The 21,376-nt window shown below is 43.0% G+C and overlaps 1 protein-coding gene across 5 annotated transcripts in view; it reads left to right on the top strand.

Annotated features, from left to right (window-relative positions):
• The first annotated feature begins 7,389 nt into the window (after positions 1 to 7,389).
• Positions 7,390 to 21,376, top strand: part of EML5 (EMAP like 5) — a 151,215-nt gene continuing 137,228 nt past the window's right edge. For all 5 annotated transcript variants that reach the window (XM_043918982.1, XM_043918983.1, XM_043918984.1 and 2 more), the window contains exon 1: positions 7,390 to 7,712. In XM_043918982.1, coding sequence (XP_043774917.1) covers positions 7,516 to 7,712 — 197 coding nt within the window. In that variant the 5' untranslated portion in view covers positions 7,390 to 7,515. The remainder of the gene's footprint in view (positions 7,713 to 21,376) is intronic.

Below are 21,376 nucleotides of genomic sequence, written 5' to 3' on the forward strand. Positions count from 1 at the left end.
CAGCGGTCATGTATGGATGTGAGAGTTGGACTATAAAGAGAGCTGAGCGCCGAAGAATTGACGCTTTTGAACTGTGGTGTTGGAGAAGACTCCTGAGAGTCCCTTGGACTGCAAGGAGATCCAACCAGTCCATCCTAAAGGAGTTCAGTCCTGGGTGTGGAAGGACTGATGATGAAGCTGAAACTCCAATACTTTGGCCACCTGATGGGAAGAGTTGACTCATTGGAAAAGACCCTGATGCTGGGAGGGATTGAGGGCAGGAAGAGAAGGGAACAACAGAGGATGAGATGGTTGGATGGCATCACCGACTCGATGGACATAAGTTTGGGTAGACTCTGAGAGTTGGTGATGGACAGGGAGGCCTGGCATGCTGCAATTCATGGGGTCGCAAAGAGTCGGACACAACTGAGCGACTGAACTGAAATTTAAAACAATAAAATTTCAGAAACCTAACTGTTCTGGTTCTGATGGCATCTTGAGCCCCTAAGATCCAAGAGCTTTGATGCCAGTTCTAGTTTCAGTCCTTTTTGACATTAAAATTCCGTTTTTGTCTAAAGCCATTTGAGTAGGTTTCTGTCACGTACAAATGAAGTTCTTCCTAATAGAGTATTGGAAATCAGAAGAAGGTTCAAGTTTTCAAAAGTTTCAACTATTCAAGATAAAACTAAAAGGAATTCTATTGTGACTACACAAGTATTCTTTTTAATATTTCATGGTTGACAAATACGTATGAAACATCTATTGTAGTGCCAGGCACTATGTTAGGCTCTGTACATAAAACAGGTTAGTTAAAGCTATGGTTACAGAAACACTTTTATGCACAGCATATGAAAAATCAAATTGTTACAATCCATAAGTTGGCTGAATGAACTAGCTAGAATTAGTAGCATACATTTTGCCTTCTATGCTTTATATACTTTGTCTTTTTTTCATTTTGTAAAGACCTGAGGGTAACTACAATTGGTAGGCAGGAAAAAAAAAATATATATATATATATATTTCCATGCATTTTAATATTTCAAATGTTTGGAATATACCACACTAGGAACTCAAGTTTCAAGATATAGATTACCAAAAGGTGTTGTAGCTTATATTTAAAATGCCTAACAAATGTGCACCTGTTGACATGTAGAAATTAGGGGTCTTTCTCCTGCATCCTTATTTGCATTCTTTCAAAAGGTACAGATGTGAAAGCATACCTAGCAATAAAAGGTTGATTAAGTTTTCTGATGTGACACTAGTAAAAACATTATATAAAAAGTAAGGGTAAGAACTAATCAGGGCTTTTTCTCTCTATTATTCAGGAATGTTTTAATTTTTAGCCACCCTTCTGCCTCAGCTGTCTCTTTTGGTCTTGAGTTGTCAGTTGAGGACTGTATAATTAAGAATGTTTTCACTTCACACTCCACCCTGGGGTCATTAAAGATTGCAATGGAAAATATAATAATATAAAAATAAATTGTTTAGATCTGTTATTAATACGATACTTAAATATATATCATGGGATCCATAAGAGAGTGTACTGAAAAAATCTGAAACATGGAAAAAAATATTTCTTATTCCTCACCATCCTACATTTCATTAAAAACTACATGTAGCCAGCAATGAATATGCCACAATTATACAGTAACAAAATAACTTAGAAAAGTGAACTTTTCTAAGTTCACTGCTTAAATTTAAATAATCAATGACGTTTCCTTTTTCCCACCAGGGATTTTCAGGGAACTTAGTAGTGACTTAGCAAACATATTCTTATTTTAAAAAAAAACAACAAATACTTGTGACAAAGAGAAATTGTGTATGCCTTTGTCCAGGGAACCGCACACAGGTTGTTTGATGGCTTCAGAGCCACTTCTCAAGCCTGAGTTCTTTCTTCTTAGCAGGTGTCAGAGCCCACTCTTCAGTCCTCTTCTCTTTATTCTTGTCCTCCCAAGCCAAAGACAAGCTGCTGAGTGTGGCACATTTCCCCCAGGCTTGCTCACCTCCCCCTTCTAATGTTTGGCTGCCCTCATTACAAGAGTTCTGATGGAAGACATTTTTCACATACTGAAATATGGCAAAATCATTCTGGCTTATAAATGATTTAACTTAAACCTTGTGCTAACTAGAACAGGCTGCTTTGTGCATCACCGACTCGATGGACATGAGTTTGAGCAAGCTCCAGGAGTTGGTGGCAGACAGGGAAGCCTGGCATGCTGCAGCCCATGGGGTTACAAAGAGTTGGACACTACTGAGGGACTGAACTGAACTGAACCATGCACTGTACATCTGCTTTAACCATTAAAAGAAAGAATTTATTTATGGAAAATAAAATGAAGTTTCTTTCAGTTCAGTCGCTCAGTCGTGTCCGACTCTTTGCGACGCCATAGAACGACCATGCATGCTTGCATGCTAAGTTGCCTAAGTCACATCTGACTCTTTGCAACCCTATGGACTTTGGTCCACCTGGCTCCTCTGTCCATGGGATTCTCCCGGCAAGAATACTGGAGTGGGTTGCCATGCCCTCCTCCAGGGGATCTTCCTGACCCAAAGGTTGAACCCATGTCTCTAATGTCTCCTGCATGTGCAGGTGTGTTCTTTGCCACTAGCACAATCTGGGAAGCCCAGAATGACCATATGACCCAGTAACCCCACTCCTAGGCACATTTCTGGAGAAAACCATAATTCAAAAAGATACATGCACCCCAATGTTCATTGCAGCACTGTTTATAATAGCCAGGACATGGAAGTCACCTAAATGTCCATCAACAGAGGAATGGATAAAGAAGCTGTGGTCCGTATACAACAAGTTTGAAGGCAGGAGAAGAAGGGCACGACAGAGGATGGGTGGCACCACCGATTCAATGGACATGAGTTTGAGCAAACTCCTGGAGATGGTGAAGAACAGGGAAGCTGGCGTGCTGCAGTCCATGGAGTCACAAAGAGTCAGACATGACTGAACAACAACACATATACAGTGGAATATCACTCAGCCATAAAAAGGAACAAATTGTGCCATTTGCAGGGATGTGGATGGACATAGAGACTGTCATATAAAGTATGTCAGAAAGAAAAAAAAACAAATATTGTACGTAATGCATATGTGTGGAGTCTAGAAAAATAGTACAACTGAACCTATTTGCAAAGCAGATGTAGGGAACAGACTTACACACATCAAGGGAAACATGTGGGGATGAGCTGGGCGATGGGGATTGACGCACACTGCTATGTATGAGACAGGTGACTAACGAGAACCTACCGAATGGCACAGGGGAAGAAAAGGTCCAGTCTGTTTTTAGGGCATGTATTAAGTTAACCTTAAACACACATTTCAGTATACAGTGGTGGTGGTTTAGTCGTCGCTAAGTCTTGACCAACTCTCTTGAAACCATGGACTGTAGCCCACAAGGCCCCTCTGTCCATGGGATTCCCCAGGCAAGAACACTGGAGTGGGTTGCCATTTCCTCTCTAGGGGGTCTTCCCGACCAGGGATTGAATTTGTGTCTCCTGCGTTGCAGGTGGTCTACACTGCAGGCAGACTCTTTACCACTGAGCCACCAGGGAAGCCCCTTCAGTATACAGTAGGTGCATACAAACACCATTTGACTCCACTTCGGTGAGGTATCCAGAATAGTCATATTCACAGGGTCAGAAAGTACATTCGTAGATGCCAGAGGCAGGGGTGGGGACGGGGCATGGGGACTCAGTTTTAAATGGGAACAAAGTCTCAGTTTAGGAGAGTAAAAAACTCCAGAGATGGGTGATGGTGGGAGTTGCACAATTTGAGTGTACTTGTGCCACTGAACCCGACAGTTAACTATGGTTAAAATAGCTTATGTTATGTGACTTCTACCACAATTAAAACCTTAAAAAATAAAAATGAATAATTGTGGCTCAAGCATCCAAAGTGGAGCTCGGTGGCCATTGTGGATGTGGTTTCAGATGTGTTCCTACATCCCTGAGAATCTGAATTTTCTGAACTGTATCAGTTTCAAGGACACCACCAATCAGTCTCAAAACAATATCTGTTAGCAACTACCAGCCAGAACCTTATGTTCTCATGGTCTCCCCTCGTAACCAAGCAACCATTTTGGACCCAATCAATCCATGCTTGCCAAGAACCCTTACTCCTTTTCAGCGCCATTCCTAGTCCTTGACAAACAACTTACGTAATTTTAGCTTTTGCCTGTATAAGCCCCCTCCATTTTGTAGACTTTTGTTGTCATTGTTGTTCAGTTGCTAAGTCATTCTGACCCTTTGTGACTCCACAGACTATAGCCCACTTAGCTCCTCTGTCCATGGAATTATCCTGGCAAAACTATTGGAGTGGGTAGCCATCTCCTTCTCCAGGGGATCTTCCCAACCCAGGGACTGAACCTGCATTTCTGCATTACAAGCGGATACCTTACCGCTGAGCCACCAGGGAAGTCCTATTTTGTAGTCCAGGGGAGTACAATTCAAGTGCTTCTTGGATCTGTGTATCCCAGGCTATCATCCTCAGTTTGGCTCAAAACTCTTCTATTTCTATTATAGATTGGGTTAGTTGCTAAGTTGTGTCTGACCCCTGTGATATCATCCTCAGTTTGGCTCAAAACTTTTCTATTTCTATTATAGATTGGTTTAGTCGCTAAGTTATGTCTGACCCCTGTGACCCCATGGACTGTAGCCCATCAGGCCACGGGATTTTCCAGGCAAGAACACTGGAGTGGGCTGCCATTTCCTTCTTCAGGTATAGATTGGTATATTGATTATTTCCATTGACAGTTTTATAGCTAATCACCTGGGAATAGTAAAAATAACAAGAATTTAAAATGTCTAAAAGCTTGGAAATTTTATGAAGTGCTGAAAGTTTTTCCTGCATTGTAGTTCCTCACTATTTTGTTAGATGATTATTGTGAACTAATTGGATTCCATTTCTACTTTCAGCCTTCCTGGTGGAGTTCACCAAGTCTACTTACACCTTCATAATTTACTTTCCATGACACCGATAAGAAATTCTTTCCTCTGAAATAGCCCTGGTTTCCTGTATGTCGACTAGAAGACATAGCCAAAACTGAAAAGGTATCCTCTTGTCTTAAACTGGTAATTTGCATCTTTGAGGAAGCAGAAATAGGGTAACATTCAGTCCAAGGTATGGATGCCATCTAGGAATCATCACCTCTTTCTTAAAAAGATGCTAGTTTATTCTAGCTGTTTTTTTTTTTTTTAATTTCCAAGTTTTGTTATTTCCCAAGGAAATAAACACTGATTTTTTTTTTCAGACACAAAAGACTCATACTTGTGTTTTATAAGTTATTTTTTCTTGTTGTAAGTTCAGTTCAGTTACTCAGTCGTGTCCGACTCTTTGCAACCCCATGAACTGCAGCACGCCAGGCCTCCCTGTCCATCACCAACTCCTGGAGTTTACCCAAAGCCATGTCCATCCAGTTGGTGATGCCATCCAACTATCTCATCCTCTGTTGTCCCCTTCTCCTCCTGTCCTCAATCTTTCCCAGCATCAGGGTCTTTTCAAATGAGTCAACTCTTCCCATCAGGTGGCCGAAGTATTGGAGTTTCAGCTTCAGCATCAGTCCTTTCAATGAACACCCAGGACTGAACTCCTTTAGGATGGACTGGTTGGATCTCCTTGCAGTCCAAGGGACTCTCAAGAGTCTTCTCCAACACCACAGTTCAAAAGCATCAATTCTTCAACTCTCAGCTCTCTTTATAGTCCAACTCTCACATCCATACATGACCACTGGAAAAACCATAGCCTTGACTAGACAGACCTTTGTTGGCAACGTAATGTCTCTGTTTTTTAATATGCTATCCAGGTTGGTCATAACTTTCCTTCCAAGGAGTAAGCATCTTTTAATTTCATGGCTGCAATCACCATTTACATCTTGTTGTAAACTTTGGGGTTATCACTCTGGATTTAAAATCTTTCAAAACACTGACTTCAAATTATTTTTGCAGGTACTGGTAAATTCCGTGAGAGAGGAGGCATTCAGAAAACTGAGTAGGAGAGGAACTGACATAGAACTCATTGCTTCTAGTATTTGTGCTTACAGGCTCATTCTCCAGCGTCATTAAGACTGACATCTTCATCACCACCACCATTCGAGAAGTATCAAAACAGTTCTCTAAAAAAACAAAATCAGGTACCATTGCTGCTGCTGCTGCTGCTAAGTCGCTTCAGTCGTGTCCGACTCTGTGCGACCCCATGGACAGCAGCCCACCAGGCTCCCCTGTCCACCGGATCCTCCAGGCAAGAACACTGGAGTGGGTTGCCATTTCCCTCTCAGGTACCATTGCTATTTATCAAGAAATAGGCTCTGGCATGTGATTTTGCGATTTAAATTCTACTTTTAGCTTTGAAAGTACCATTGCTGTTTATCAGGAAATAGGATCTGGCGTGTGATTTTACGAGTTAAATTCTACATTTAGCTTTGAGGTCACGTATACAAATAAGAAAACGTGTATTTAGGACGTCATGTTTTAGTCCCACGCAATGTCTGCTACAGCGAGCACTATGAAGCGGCCAGAAAAACATACACACGCACAAGGTAAGAGGAAGAATTAAACAAGGAGGTTAACATCCTAGTGTTGATTCTTCCATGATAAGTGTAGTCCTGGCCGAGGACGGGGGTCTGGTGAGACCGACAGGCGCTCTGCAGCAGCAGGCGGCAAGGGTGGCCGAGAGTCCGCCCGGAGCCGGAGCGGGATGCGGTCAGGGCAGCAGAGGTCACTGGTCCTGGTCGAAGATAGCCGAGCTAGAAACGTGCAGCTAGAGGGAGAGCAGCAGAACCAGGACCCAGCAACGGGCCCGGGAGCGCCCCCGCTGGGAGGGGCGGGGCGAGGCGCGCGCGGGCGGCGGGGGCCGGGGCCGCGGGTCTGGGCTCGGGGGCGCGCACGCCGCGGGTCTGTGCTGGTGGGGCGGGCGGCACCGGTCTGGGGTCGGGGGCGCGTGCACGCCGCAGGTCTGGGGTCGGGGGCGCGCACGCGCGGGTCTGGGCTGGGGGTGCGAGCGGCACCGGTCTGGGGTCGGGGGCGCGCACGCCGCGGGTCTGGGCTTGGGGGGCGCGCGGCGCGGGTCTGGGCTCGGGCGCGCGCGGGGCGCGGGCCCGCCGAGCTGTGGGACGAGGCCGCGGCGGGACGGGAACGCAGCAAGGGGACCGGTGCGGCGGCGGCTGAGGCGTGGAGACAGGAGGCGGGTCCTCGCTCGCTCGGCTCACGGCTTGGGCACTGCGGGCTGAGGAGACCAGGCGGCCGAGGCGACGAAGGGAGGGCGCGCGGCAATCCCCCCTCTCACCTGAGGGCCGGCGGCGCCCGCGGCCCTCAGCATGCGCCGCGAGGCGAGGGCTCCCCTCCCGCCCGTGGGCTGAGGCGGCGCCGGCGGCGGCCGGGAGAGGCGGCATGCGGCTGCCGGGCGCGGCGTAGAGGACGCGGCAGGCGGCGAGTGCCGGCCGCCCGAGGGAGGACTTGCTTCGCCCGGCCGCCGCCGCCTCCCGCCGCCGGGCGCCAGAGCGGAGCGGCGCGCGGGCTGGGCGCCCCGACATGGCGGCCAGGAGCGCCCCGAGCTGCCACCTGCGGCTCGAGTGGGTGTACGGCTACCGGGGCCACCAGTGCCGCAACAACCTCTACTACACGGCGGCCAAGGAGATCGTGTACTTCGTGGCGGGCGTCGGCGTGGTGTACAGCCCGCGCGAGCACCGGCAGAAGTTCTACCGGGGCCACAGCGACGACATCATCAGGTACGGGGCCCGGGGGCGGCCGGCGTCCCCCCGCGGCCCGCTCCTGCAGGGCACCGCGCCCCGAAGGGGAGGCCCGGGGCCGTCTGGTCCCGACTCTGCCCTCGGGGCACCCGGGAAACCGGCCCCCTTCCCCGTCTTCGTATCCCGAGTCTCCCCCTCGGATCGGTGCGATGGCCCTAGGTCCGCGCGGGTCCTCCCTCCTCCCTTCCTCAGATGGATGCAGTGTACCGAAAGCTGCTGTGGGTTGCATTTTTACCCCCTTAAATCTCGTCGGAGACTGCTTATTAGACGAATTCTTAAAGCGCCAGAGGGAAGTCCTTTACCTAGTAGAGAGCGCAGAAGAGTCCCGTAAGCTCTAGGCTGGTCCCGGGGAGCGCGCCCCGGGTGGCATCCTAGAGGGCACTATTATGGCTCTTGGCCATAATAACTCGTTGAGGTTTCACTGCCTGCTGTTATCAGCAGATAGAAATCCCGGCAACCTTCAGGCAATTCAGAGGACTTTAAATTTTGCACACCTGAAGGCATTTTGAGGGGAAGGATTCATTAAACTCATCCACACACCACCACCACTCCCAAATCATTTTAGGTGCTAAAATAATTCTTATTTCCATTTCTCCTGTGTCCTTTTTGGTAAAGCACTCCTAAATAAGTTTATTTTTGTGTATATATGTATTTTTACTTAAATCACAATTTTGTCTACATTTTAATTCTTCTTTGACCGTCGTCTTAAAGTTGGTCCCAGTGCTTGTTTGTATTTCTTTAATGAGCGGTGTATTTGAAATACTATTTTCCATCAGTGTCTCAGCAGAACTTTTGTGGCAGATGAAGAGCTGCAAAGATTAGTTTAGACCGTTGATTATTGTCTAAGCACAGCATATTTGTCGTTGATAAATAGAGATGTGTTCTAAAACATTTTGAGACTGTGTGTGTGTGTATGTGTTTTTAAGAGATTCTGTGATTGGATTTGATTACCCAGTTTTATCCCCATATCTATGTTTCACAGGACTTAAACTGTGCAATTAAAACCTATTTGGTATCATGGTTTGATGTTTGTAGGCAAAACACTCTGGTATTTAAATACCATAAATAAAGATCTGTTTTGCATGTCTGCACATTTATGCTCTGTGAGAGAGGGAGGGAGGCCTAAGACAAAAGGTAGGGCAAGATAGAATAAAGATAAAGAGAGCAGAAACTGAGATTGTGGAATAGGAAATGAGACAGTGTTTGGGGTTCAGTGTGTGTGTGTGTGCGCGCGCTTCGTCCTGTCAGACTCTTTGTGACCCCATGGACTGTAGCCTGCCAGGCTCCACTGTCCATGGAATTCTCCAGGCAAGAATACCGGATTAGGTTCCATTTCTTTCTCCAGGGGATCTTCCCCCATGCAGGGATCGAACCCAGGTCTCCTGCACTGCAGGCAGATTCTTTACCATCTTGTGTGTTATTCACCCCAAGAGTAGAATTTACCCCAGTTCTTTGTCTTTTTCCCGGATCCTTTCCATTTTCTCTCTTCTTTTCCATGTCTTAAGTCTCTGACAGTTCAGGGGTAGTTAAGTTTATCTAGTTGAAACAGCCTTGACTGAAGCCCTCCTCCAGATATTCAGTCTATTAGGTTCCTTTCAGTAGGTGGGGTAGATAGGTGTGAAGGATGTTGAGGGGCACTTCTGTTGTTTTTACTCCTTGGTAGTTGAGAGTAATATGGTATGAAGATCTTCTGAAACTAGATATGATTTTTTTTTTGATGGGATAAATGATGCTTTGTTTATTCTTCTAGCAGTAATTTGAACCTATATGTCACATGACTTGAATTTATAAAATTGTGTTTCAGTAAACTGCAAGGAAGAGATGGTTTTGCTTTCCTTTGGTATACATAGTTGCATAACCATACATGTAGTGTCTCAAAATGTTTCAAAATGACAGATTAGTCTAATTTTTGCCTTAATTGGATACATGCTTGTGACTTGATGCAAATGATTCACCCTTAAAATAATTTGTAACAGTAAAAAGTTTGCTTGAAAATTGCCATGGCAATAAAAAGAAAAAAAAATTGCCATGGCAATTGCATCCTGAAATTGTGGCACAAATTTAATACAGTACTAAGACTATAATTTAGCAATCAATCAAAGAGTTCTGGAAATTTTGTTTCAAGCAATAATGGTAGAAATCATTCTTGTTTGTGAAAGTTCAACATTTTCAAATTTGTTTTGATTCAGGGTTTGAAACACAGGTATAGTTACTACTGTAATTTTTCAATTATGTCACAGCAGCAAATGAAGTTTTTATAAATGGTACCATGGTGGAAAACAATGTTGCTGTAATGTTAGCCTTATTAATAAAAAGTCATTGCTGTATTTATCATCTGTTTTGTTTTCATATTTGCTTGAAACTTGGTAAACTTATTAAATATAACTTAGTCTGAATGTAAGACTATACCAGAATGAGCAAGTCATTGTCTTTACGTTTTGAAAATGTAAGTGCTGTATTGGTTGGAAAGACAAAAGTAATGATCATTTGCTTTGCAGTTCTGTCATCTTACTACATCTAGCATTGGCACCAGTGGTGCCACATGACTATCCATTTTGTCTGTGTTACGTGTAGTTGTCTTACTTCTTTTTACTAGATATGTGTGTATACAGTATGTATATAGTGTTCTGTCCTTTAGTTATATTTATTTCAGTATTACTGATTTATATAGAAATTTGTTTCACTGTCAGAATTTTAGTAACTTTTTTTTCTTAATTTGCTTTTTTTTTCTGTGTCCCAAGTTATATTGATAAAATTCTCTAGTTATTAAATGTCTGTTACAGGTTTAAGAGTAAGTTATAGACTAATGGCAGTTTTAATATAAAATGCACATCTGTAGTGTGGTTTGTATGTTGAAACTTTTGCCAGCTGTCTTCCCAAAGGATACAATAGCTTTTTAAATTAGTTTTTTCTAGATACCACCCATCAACACATTTTTGACAAGTTTGTATTTGAAGTAGTGGATGTTACTGATAGTTCTCAAAACATGTATCACCAGTGAAGACCATTAGTGGAATGTAGTTAACTTGGTGCATTTTGTTTCTACTTTTTTTTTCTTTAGATAAAATGAAAGGTATAGTAGCTCATCAATTGTGGCAGGTGGTGCTCTTAAGAAAAAACACTGATCAGGCTTCACCATGATCTAGTAAAAGTGGTTTCTAACAACTCTGTGTTTATCGTATAAAAATTTCATTTATTCAACACAAGTCAGAATTGTTGGAAAAGCATTTTGGAATGAATGATGTTTCCGTGGTGGACCAGTGTTTTTGTGTTTATGGGTTGAGGGTAGCAACTTTCTAAGGTCTTACGGAAATTACTACAAGCCTACTTGTTGTCTACTTAATGTTTCCAGATATATGGTCAGTATTTCCCAAACCTGACTGATCATCAGAGTCATTTAAGGAGCTTTTTGCCATTTTTTTTAGCCTTTTCATGAGATGTACTAAGCTAGAATCCTCTAGAGCTGGATCCCAGAGAGTTGTTTTCACACAGTGCCCCCAGATGATTCTGTTTAGGAAACACATTGCCAATCTGTATCTCAAAACATGCATGTGTAGAATTATTAAATAAGCAGTTTGAGAAATGGGTAGAACTCCCTCCTTCAAAATTGATTCCAGAATTTTCTTAAGCTTTGTGTAATATCCAAAAGCCGTACTTCAGAAAGTATTAAGTAACATACAGATTTAGTAAAAAGTCCCCATGTTTAAGTAACTAGAATTGGTGGTCTTAACTTTCACAGACTATATAATAACTTTTTTCTGTAAGATTTCATTTTGTGTGTTTGGATATCAAAATATTTATGGTTGTTTTTCAAATGCTGCATAGTTAAGAGGTAAAATGAACATGTTTTCAGGCAAAGGTTGGAATTATATAGAATAATTGTTCGAACTATCATAAATACCTTAAGTGTATATTATTACAGTAAAAGACAAATTTTAGATTTGTATTATAATTGTTTCCATTTTTATTTATGATGTCTAATATACAGATAACTAATAAAATATATTTTGGATATAAATTAAGGAAAACATATGGTAAATAAATTCTTAGAAACTATTAAGAAATAAGAATAGTTCCTTAGAAACTATCAACTTACTGTTTCTTCAAGGCTTTTCACTCATCCAAGAAATATCTATTGAACTCCTTCTTTGTGCAAGGGTCTCAGCCTTAAGGTATTAGGAGTTAAACCCTGTCAGTCAAGTGTGAGAATCCTGTGTGTACCAGGGATGGCATTAGTGTACCTGGGATGTGGTATATGCAGGCATGTAACAGTAACACGGATGTGTCCCAGTGAGTGGAATACCTAAGCAGGCTGGGTCTTTAAGGACAACAGAGAGGCAAAGTCATCAGGGGAAGTGAGTGAAGCTATAGCATTCTGAAAAGAGGTGGCGTCATATGCAGTGGTTTCATGTTAAGAGAAAATAACTGAAAAAGTCATCTGTACTCACTGTCTTCAGCTCTTTTTCTCCCGTTCAGCCTTGGCTGTACTTTATTTCACCACTGGAACTCTTGTCAAGGTCACCAGTGACTGCTACAGTGCTCTATCCAGTGGTCAATTCTCTGTTCTCATCTTTTTTGATTTATCATCATCATTTGCCACAGTTGGTTACACCCACACTCTTAAGACACTTTCTTAAGTGGTGTCTGGGACACATATTAGTGTAAAAATAGGTATCTCTTGCTTTACTTAGTCTTTCAGCAGATATTTATTGAGCACCTATTAGTATTTGCCAGTGGCTGTTTTTAGCAGTAGAATTACAGCAGTGAACCAAACAGGTGAAATTCCCAACCTTCATTGACACTTTATGTACTGGGGGGAGATAATAAGCAAGGTAAATTTCACATTTATGCACATATATTGAATTATGTATTTGGTATGTACATGTATATATTATTTTGTATATATAGTGGTGTATCTGTCTGTCTGTCTGTGTGTGTATATATAGAGAGAGTATGTAAGGGCTAGGGGAAAGAAAGCAGGAAAGTGAGACACAGACTATTGGAAAGAGTTTAGGTAGAAGTTTGGGTAGGGGAGCCAGGAAGGCCTCCTTAAAGGATAAATGTAACGCTTGAGTGGAGCCGTGTAGGTGCGGGAGTGTGCCGGGTGGCTACCTGGAGGGATGATGTTGCAGGCCACGGGACTGTCAGGTCCAGAGGCCTGAAGGGGAATGCCTCGTGCGTTTGAGAGGTAGTAGGAAGGTGAGAGTGGCTGGAGCGCAGTGAATTCCCATAAAGCAGCACAGAAATGAGGTCTGATGAAGAATGCTGGTGGGACAGATTGTTTAGGACTTGGTGGGCTGTTGAGAGGATTTTTTTGCCTTCCCATATGAGGGAGATTAGAAGCCATTGGAACAATTTAATCAAATTAGTGACCTAATTTGAGTTAATGGTTTGACAGGGTCACTCTGGATCCTGTATTGATGACAGACAGAGGGAGAGGTGAAAGATGAAAGCGGACAGACTGCTTAGGAGACTTAAAAGAGACGTTGGTGGCTTGGGCCAAAGCGGTAACGACGGGAGCAGCGAGAAACCATTCGACACAGTTTGAAGACAGAGGCAGTGTGATTTACTGGTGGACCAGGTGTCAGCTGTGACAGAGGAAAGGTCAGTGGTGATTGCAGTTTGGGGCCAGAACACCTGAAAGGATGCAACTGCCCATGAGTGAATTAACAAAGGCTACGGGGAGGGCAGAGTTTCTGCTTTGGGAGAAAGGGACGGTCATGAGCTGTTTTAGATACTAATAGACAACCGACCAAGTGGGCGTGTACATCAGGCCAATTGAACATACATGTCTATAATCCAGGGAAGCAGTCTGCGCTGGCATAAATTCGAGTTTTATCAGCGTACAGGTAGTATTTAAAGCCATAACCCTGGATGAGATCACCGAGGGAGTGAATATAAAGAATCTGAACAATGAATTCCTGTGGCCCTCCAACATTTAAATATTCAAAAGATGAAAAAGAACTGACAGGACAGTGGTCAGAGAGACAGGAGAAAAACCAAGAGAGTGTAGGGTCATGGAAATCAAGTTAAAAATAGTGTTTCAGGGAGAAGGAAGTGACCAGCTGTATCAAGTCAGATGAGTAGTCTTTCACCTTAGTGGAGACGTTAGCTGTTTTGCAGTAATCACATTATGGTTATGACTGTTTTGCAGACCGTGTACGGATGTTTATGTGATCAGGGGAACAGAGGGAGCAGAAAGAAGTCATCAAAATGAGTCATGTCATCACAGGTGTACAGAACTGGCCTCCTTCAGGGTTTGCTCCAGCAGCTTCTAGTTTGGTTGATTATTTTTAAAATGGCACATGGCTGGTAGCTCTAGATACTTGCTCTTCAAAGATGTAGTGCTTAGACCATCAGCTTCGGCATTACCTAGGAGCTCATTAGAAAAGCAGATCTCAAACCCCACCCCAGGCCTGCTGGATTAGACTCTGAATTTTAACAGCATTCTCAGGTAGTGTTATGGGTTTGAAATATTAAAATTGTGGGTTTTGATGTTAAAGTTTGAAAAGCACACTCTAGACCAGTGGTTTTCAGTGCTGTCCTTTAACCAACACATTAGCATCACCTGGAAGCCTGTTAGAAATGCAAATTCTCAAAAAGAAAGAAAAAGAAATGCAAATTCTCAAACTTCATCCCAGACCTAATCAGAAACTCTAGATGTGGGGCCCAACAATCCACTTTAATTACCTCCATGTGATACTGATGTATTCTGAAGTTTGAAAAACATTGCTCTAGATTCTTGATTTTCAACCCTGGCTGCATACTAGAATCACTTGGAGAGTTAAAGCAAAGTAAAACCACCAGTGCCTGAGTCTCATCCCTAGAAATTCCAATTTAATTTATTTAGGATGGGTCTCAGGTGTAATTTCTTTGTTGCTGTTTGTGTCTGTCTGCAAACTTCCTAGATGATTCCAGTAAGCAGTCAGGGTTGAAAACCACTGCTCTAGATATAGAAGTAATCCATGGTGGTGGCTGGGAAGTCAAACTTAAAAAACTCCAGGCCCAGCCAAATTTATTCATTTACTATTATACAAGATCCCTTGGATGAGGAAATGGCAGCCCACTCCAGTATTCTTGTCTGGGAACTCCACAGAGGAGCCAGCCCAAGGGGTTGCAAAATGTTGGACACGACGTAGCAACTAAACAATAACAACAAATTATATCACAGTATTGTTCATTTGCCAAGTATTAAGACCCCTTTAAAAAGTCTGGGCTTATTGCCCAAGGCATATTTGGAGTTTTTTTTTTTTTTTAATGAAGAAAAGCAGTGATCAGTAAGGTTTTCCATGAATGGACCTGCCCAGTGTCATCCGTGGCTGAAAACATGAAAAGACAGACACCCTGCATCGTCAGGCCAGAAAAATGCTAACGAACTGGGGACCCGGAAGGTTCACAGAATGGGCAAAATTGTGTGCATCCTGGATAGTACCAACTGAGGTGTAACCCAGTAGTTGATTTCAACACACTGACGGATCAGTTGCAGTAGGTTTGGCTCACTGGTTTGGACCATGAAAAGCCCAAGATTGTCTGTAAATAAATTTCCAATTTGGAGCCAGAGTCAGCAGTCAGAAATAGACCAAATATCCAATATGGTAGTATTGAAGAGGCATATAAATGATCTCACCCTCACCCTGTGAAATTCTGAAGTGGACATATTCACAAAGACAGTTGCTGCAGCACCCTAGATTCACTCCGGGTGAGGGCACAGTAGCTAGGATACTGTGTTTTGTAAGGCTTGAGACCACATATTGCCACAAACCAAGCATGAAGCAGCCTCTAACAGCCGACTGACTTCTCTTCAGGCCAAGTGTCCTTCTTTGTGGATCAGTGTTCTTTGACAGCAAAGGGCTGGAAGGGGCTATACTGAGCCAGTGTAAACCAACTGCCTTGCTGCAGTGGTATCTATTCTAATTATAAGGTGGCACATGGTTTCACCATATTGGCCAAAGACTGCAAGAACTTATATGAAAGCCTTAACAGCTCCTGGATTTCCTGTCTGCAGTATCACCCTCTGTTGGCTAATGTAATTTAAAAATGGATTGGATTGTTAAAAGATCAAGTGAAACATGGTGCCCACCTTAAAACACTGGTATGCTTATAGCCATCTAAATTAGTAAGCTTGACAGAAAATTACTGAAAAGTTCTTGGAATGAGAGGAAAGGCAGTGGGACTAAAGATAGACATTGCACCTTAGATCTAGCTGTTCTTGAGGCCACAGATGGGCTCAATTCATCATAATACCACTAAATTCTATGTATTTTTTCTTTTGGGATGGGTGGCTCATAAAGCTGGGTTGGCAAATAAGTAGTTGTGATTGTAAGAGGTGTTAACTCAGACGTCACTCTAAAAGTTATCTTGTTCTTCACAATCAGGGAGAGAGAACTGAGTTTACTGTAATACCGAGCTTGGGGAGGATATCAATAAAGCAAAGAGGTTGGATGCAAGGTGAGAATTCTGAACTATATCGTTGCCAAATTATGAATGGTATTCAGCCTCTTAATGGAGCCCAAGAAAGGAAGAAGTCATGGATCCTGGAAATATGGAATGTGTGGCAGAATAGGAGCACCTAACTGAACTTAAAGGCCCAGAAATAAATTTTTGGTATGAGAAGTGTACATAGCCTGTTCCCCAGATCAGTTAGAAGAGCTGAGATGCACAGTTGCCATAGATCCTCTTGTTGAGGAAATCCTGCCACTCTTTCTGTTCTGGGAATCATGTGCCCATTTTACCTCCCAACCAAAGAGGACATTAATTCTCTTTTTTTTCATTACTATGAAAGGACTTTCTTTTCTGGTCAGGAATACAGTACTAGACACTACTGCCTTTGCTGTGGAAACTCATTATGTATTCATTTCAGTTTATGGCATGTAATGACAATTGCCACAGGCAAGAATTTTGCAATTTTTACTTTTATTAGGTTGGTGCAAAAGTAATTGCAGTTTTGCATTGTTGAAAGTTGCCAGTTGTTACTGGAATACCTTCTTAAATGCAGTTATGTTATACATCATTTTAATGTGCATTTCTCACTTAAATTTTTTTTTTTTTTGGCTACTGACTTATTACTTGCTGTTTATTTTATATATATTTTAGACTATGGAAATGATGTTAGACAAAAAGCAAATTCAAGTGATTTTCTTATTTGAGTTCAAAATGGGTTGTAAAGCAGTAGAGACAACTTTTAACGTCAATAGTGCATTTGGCTCAGGAACTCCTAATGAACATTCAAGAAGTGGTGGTTCAAGAAGTTTTGCAAAGGAGATGAGAACCTTGAAGATGAAGAGCATAGTGGCTGGCCATCGGAAGCTGACAGCAACCACCTGAGAGCCATCATCAAAGCTGATCCTCTTACAACTACCCCAGAAGTTGCCCCAAGAATTCAACATTGACCGTTCTGTGGTCATTCACCATTTGAAGCCAGTTGGAAAGGTGATGAATCTTGATAAGTGGGTGCCTCATGAGTTGACCGAAAATTTTAAGAATCATTTTGAAGTGTTGTCTTCTCTTATTCTACGCAACAACAGTGAACTATTTCTCAATCAGATTGTGACATGCGATGAGAAATGGATTCTACATGACAACCAGTGATAACCAGCTCAATGGTTGGACCAAGAGGAAGCTCCAAAGCATTTCCCAAAGCCAAACTTGCACCAAAAAAAAGGTCATGGTCACTCTTTGGTGGTCTGTTGCCCATCTGATCCACTAAAGCTTTCTGAATCCCAGTGAAACCAAAACATCTGAGAAGTAATGCTCGGCAAATCACTGAGAGACACTGAAAAGTGCAATGCCTGAAGTTGTCATTGGTCAATAGAAGAGGCCCAGTTCTTCTCCACGACAACACCCGACTGCATGTTGCACAACCAATGCCTCAAAAATTGAATGAATTGGGCTATGAAATTTTGCCTTATCCACCATATTCACCTGACCTCTTGCCAACCAACTACCACTTCTTCAAGCATCTGGGCAACTTTTTGCAGGGAAAACACTTCCGCCACCAGCAGGAGGCAGAAAATGCTTTCCAAGAGTTCGTTGAATCCCAAAGCATGAGTTTTTACACTGTAGGAATAAACAAACTTGTTTCTCATTGGCAAAAAATATGTGGATTGTAATGGTTCCTATTTTGATTAAGATGTGTTTGAGCCTAATTATAATGATTATAAACCCAAAACCGCAATTATGTTTGCACCAACCTAATAGTATGATATTGCTTGTAGTATTGTTTAAATTAGCCGCAAGATGATGATGTAACCATATTTAATCACCTCAATGGCCCTGTCTTTACAGATACTAAGATTGATCAAGGAGCAGGGCACAATTCCCAACTGGAAAGTGGGAGGCTATTTTAAGTGTTAAAACATCGTTCAGTTTAGTCGCTCAGTCGTGTCCGAATCTTTGTGACCCCATGAATTGCAGCACGCCAGGCCTCCCTGTCTATCACCAACTCCCGGAGTTTACTCAAACTCATGTCCATTGAGTCAGTGATGCCATCCAGTCATCTCATCCTTTGTCGTCCCCTTCTCCTGCCCCCAATCCTTCCCAGCATCAGGGTCTTTTCCAATGAGTCAGCTCCTTGCATGAGGTGGCCAAAGTATTGGAGTTTCAGCTTCAGCATCAGTCCTTCCAGTGAACACCCAGGACTGATCTCCTTTAGGATGGACTGGTTGGATCTCCTTGCAGTCAAAGGGACTCTCAAGAGTCTCTCCAACACCACAGTTCAAAAGCATCAATTCTTCAACTCTCAGCTCTCTTTATAGTCCAACTCTCACATCCATACATGACCACTGGAAAAACCATAGCCTTGACTAGATGGACCTTTGTTGGCAAAGTAATGTCTCTGCTTTTTAATATGCTGTCTAGGTTGGTCATAACTTTCCTTCCAAGGAGTAAGTGTCTTTTAATTTCATGGCTGCAGTCACCATCTGCAGTGATTTTGGAGCCAAAAAAAATAAAGTCTGACACTGTTTCCACTGTTTGAGCATCTTATTTCCCATGAAGTGATGGGACCAGATGCCATGACATAGGTGATAACTAATTACAGAGTCCATAGACTGGTCATCATTACTTGGTTGCAGTGTGACTTTTCTAATAATAATTATTAGTTAACTAATATTTAATAATGAATTGATTATTAATTAACTAATAATTAATTCACTCAGTCATGTCCGCCTTTTTGCGGCCCCAAGGACTGTAGCCTCCAAGGCTCCTCTGTCCATGGAATTTTCCAGGCAAGAGTACTGGAGTGGGTTGCCATTTCCTTCTCCAGGGGATCTCCCCAACCCAGGGATTGAACCCGTGTCTCCCACATTGCAGGCAGACACTTCACTCTCTGAGCCACCAGGGGATCTCAATAATTAGTTAACCCGTGGACAGTGTAATAGCACATAAACCACTATAGAGGGTGGCACTACTAACATGTTAAGAAGTTTTACCTGGAACCTGGATATTAGATTTAGAATGCAAGTTGACTTGCTCTTACAAGGAATTTTTGCAGGGTGCAAAGAGACTGTGTGGGAGTCTGAATGTTGACATAATAAAGGAGTAGGAGAGGTTTGATAGGCCCCCTCTTAGAAGGTGCTTATTATGTTTTTAAAATTATTAATACCCATTATAATAGAACATTGAAAAGTAAAGAAAAATATTTACCCACAATCTTATATCTAGAGATATTACTATTTTGTTTTGTTTATTTTTATCTTTTAAAATTTATGGTTGTGCTGAGTTGTCATTGCTCTATGGGCTTTTTCTCTAGTCGTGGCCAGCAGGGGCTCCCCTCTGATTGCAGTGTGCACACTCCTCTCTGCAGTGGCTTCTCTTGCTACAGAGCACAGGCCCCGGGGCGCGCGGCCTTCAGTAGCTGCAGCTCCCGGGCTCTAGGGCACAGGCCCCGGGGCGCGCGGGCTTCAGTAGCTGCAGCTCCCGGGCTCTAGGGCACAGGCTCAATAGTTGTGGCGCACAGGCTTAGTTGCTCGGCAACAGGTGAGATTTTCCCAGATCAGGGATCGAGCTCATGTCTCCTGCGTTGGCAGGAGGATCCTTTACCACTGAGTCAGCAGGGAAGACCCTACTATTGTGTTTTAGATTGTTTCCTTTTAAGTGTTTATGATGTATGTGTCATAAGACTTTAAGACTTCATTATTTTTTGTAAGTAATTTTATTTATTTGGGGGCTTCCTTGGTGGCTCAGATAGTAAAGAATCTGCCTGCAATGCAGGAGACCTGAGTTTGATCCCTGGGTCAGGAAGATCTCCTGGAGAAGGGAATGGCTACCCACTCCAGGATTCTTGCCTGGAGAATTCCTTGGACAGAGGAACCTGGTGGGCTCCTCCCCAGTCCATAGGGTCACAAAGAGTTGGACACTGAGCGACTGATCAGTAAATATTGAATTAACTGGTTGTACCAAGTTTATTTACCCATTTACCTATTGAAGGACTTCTCAGTTGTGTCCATGTTTTGGTGATAATGAGTAGAGCTATAAACATCTGTATGCAGGTTTCTGTGTGGACATAAGTTTTCACTCCTTTGGATAAATACCAAGGAGTACACTTGCTGCATTGTTTGGTAAGGTATGTTTAGCCTTGTAAGAAACTGCCAAACTGTCTCCCCAGTGACTGTTCTGTTTTTGCCCTCTCACCGGCAGCATGTGAGAGCCTGTCACTCCACACCCTTGTCAGCATTTGGAGGTGTTGGTGTTCCTGATTTGGCCATTCTGATAGGCATGTAGTGGAGTTTTAGAGTTTTAATTTGCATTTTCCTGATGACATATGATATGGAGCATGTTTTCATATGCTTATGTTTCATCTGTGTATCTTCTTTAATGAGGAGTATGTTAAGGTTTTTGGCCTACTTTTTAATTGGGTTTTCTTATGGCTGAGTTTTTAGTTCCTTGTGTATTTTGAATGTTGTTGTCCAGTTGCTCAGTTGTTTCCAACTCTTTGTGAGCTCATGGACTGCAGCATGCCAGGCCTCCCTGTCCATCACCAACTCCAGAGCTTGCTCAAACTCATGTCCGTCGAGTCAGTGATGCCATCCAACCATCTCATCCTCTGTTGCACCCTTCTCTTCCTGCCCTCACTCTTTCGCAGCATCAGGGTCTTCTCCAGTGAGTCAGCTCTTCACATCAGGTGGCCAAAGTAATGGACCTTCAGCTTCAGCATCAGTCCTTCCACTGAATATTCACAGTTGATTTCCTTTAGGATTGACTGGTTGGATCTCCTTGCAGTCCAAGAGACTCTCAAGAGTCCTCCAACACCACAGTTCAAAAACATTGATCCTTCGGTGCTAAGCCTTCTTTATGGTCCAACTCCCACATCCATACATGACTACTGGAAAAACCATTGCTTTGACTAGACGAACCTTTCTTGGCAAAGTAATGTCTCTGCTTTTTAGTATGCTGTCTAGGTTTGTCATAGCTTTTCTTCCAAGGAGCAAGCGCCTTTGAATTTCATGGCTGCAGTCTCCATCTGCAGTGATTTTCAGTTCAGTTCAGTCACTCAGTCATGTCTGACTCTTTGCGACCCCATAGACTGCAACACGCCAGCCTTCCTTGTCCATCACCAACTCCTAAAGCTTGCTCAAACTCATGTCCATTGAGTCGGTGATGCCATCCCACCATCTCATCCTCTGTCGTTCCCTTCTCCTCCTGCC

The sequence above is a fragment of the Cervus elaphus genome, chromosome 12 (assembly GCF_910594005.1).
Source record: "Cervus elaphus chromosome 12, mCerEla1.1, whole genome shotgun sequence".
Taxonomy (NCBI): domain Eukaryota; kingdom Metazoa; phylum Chordata; class Mammalia; order Artiodactyla; family Cervidae; genus Cervus; species Cervus elaphus.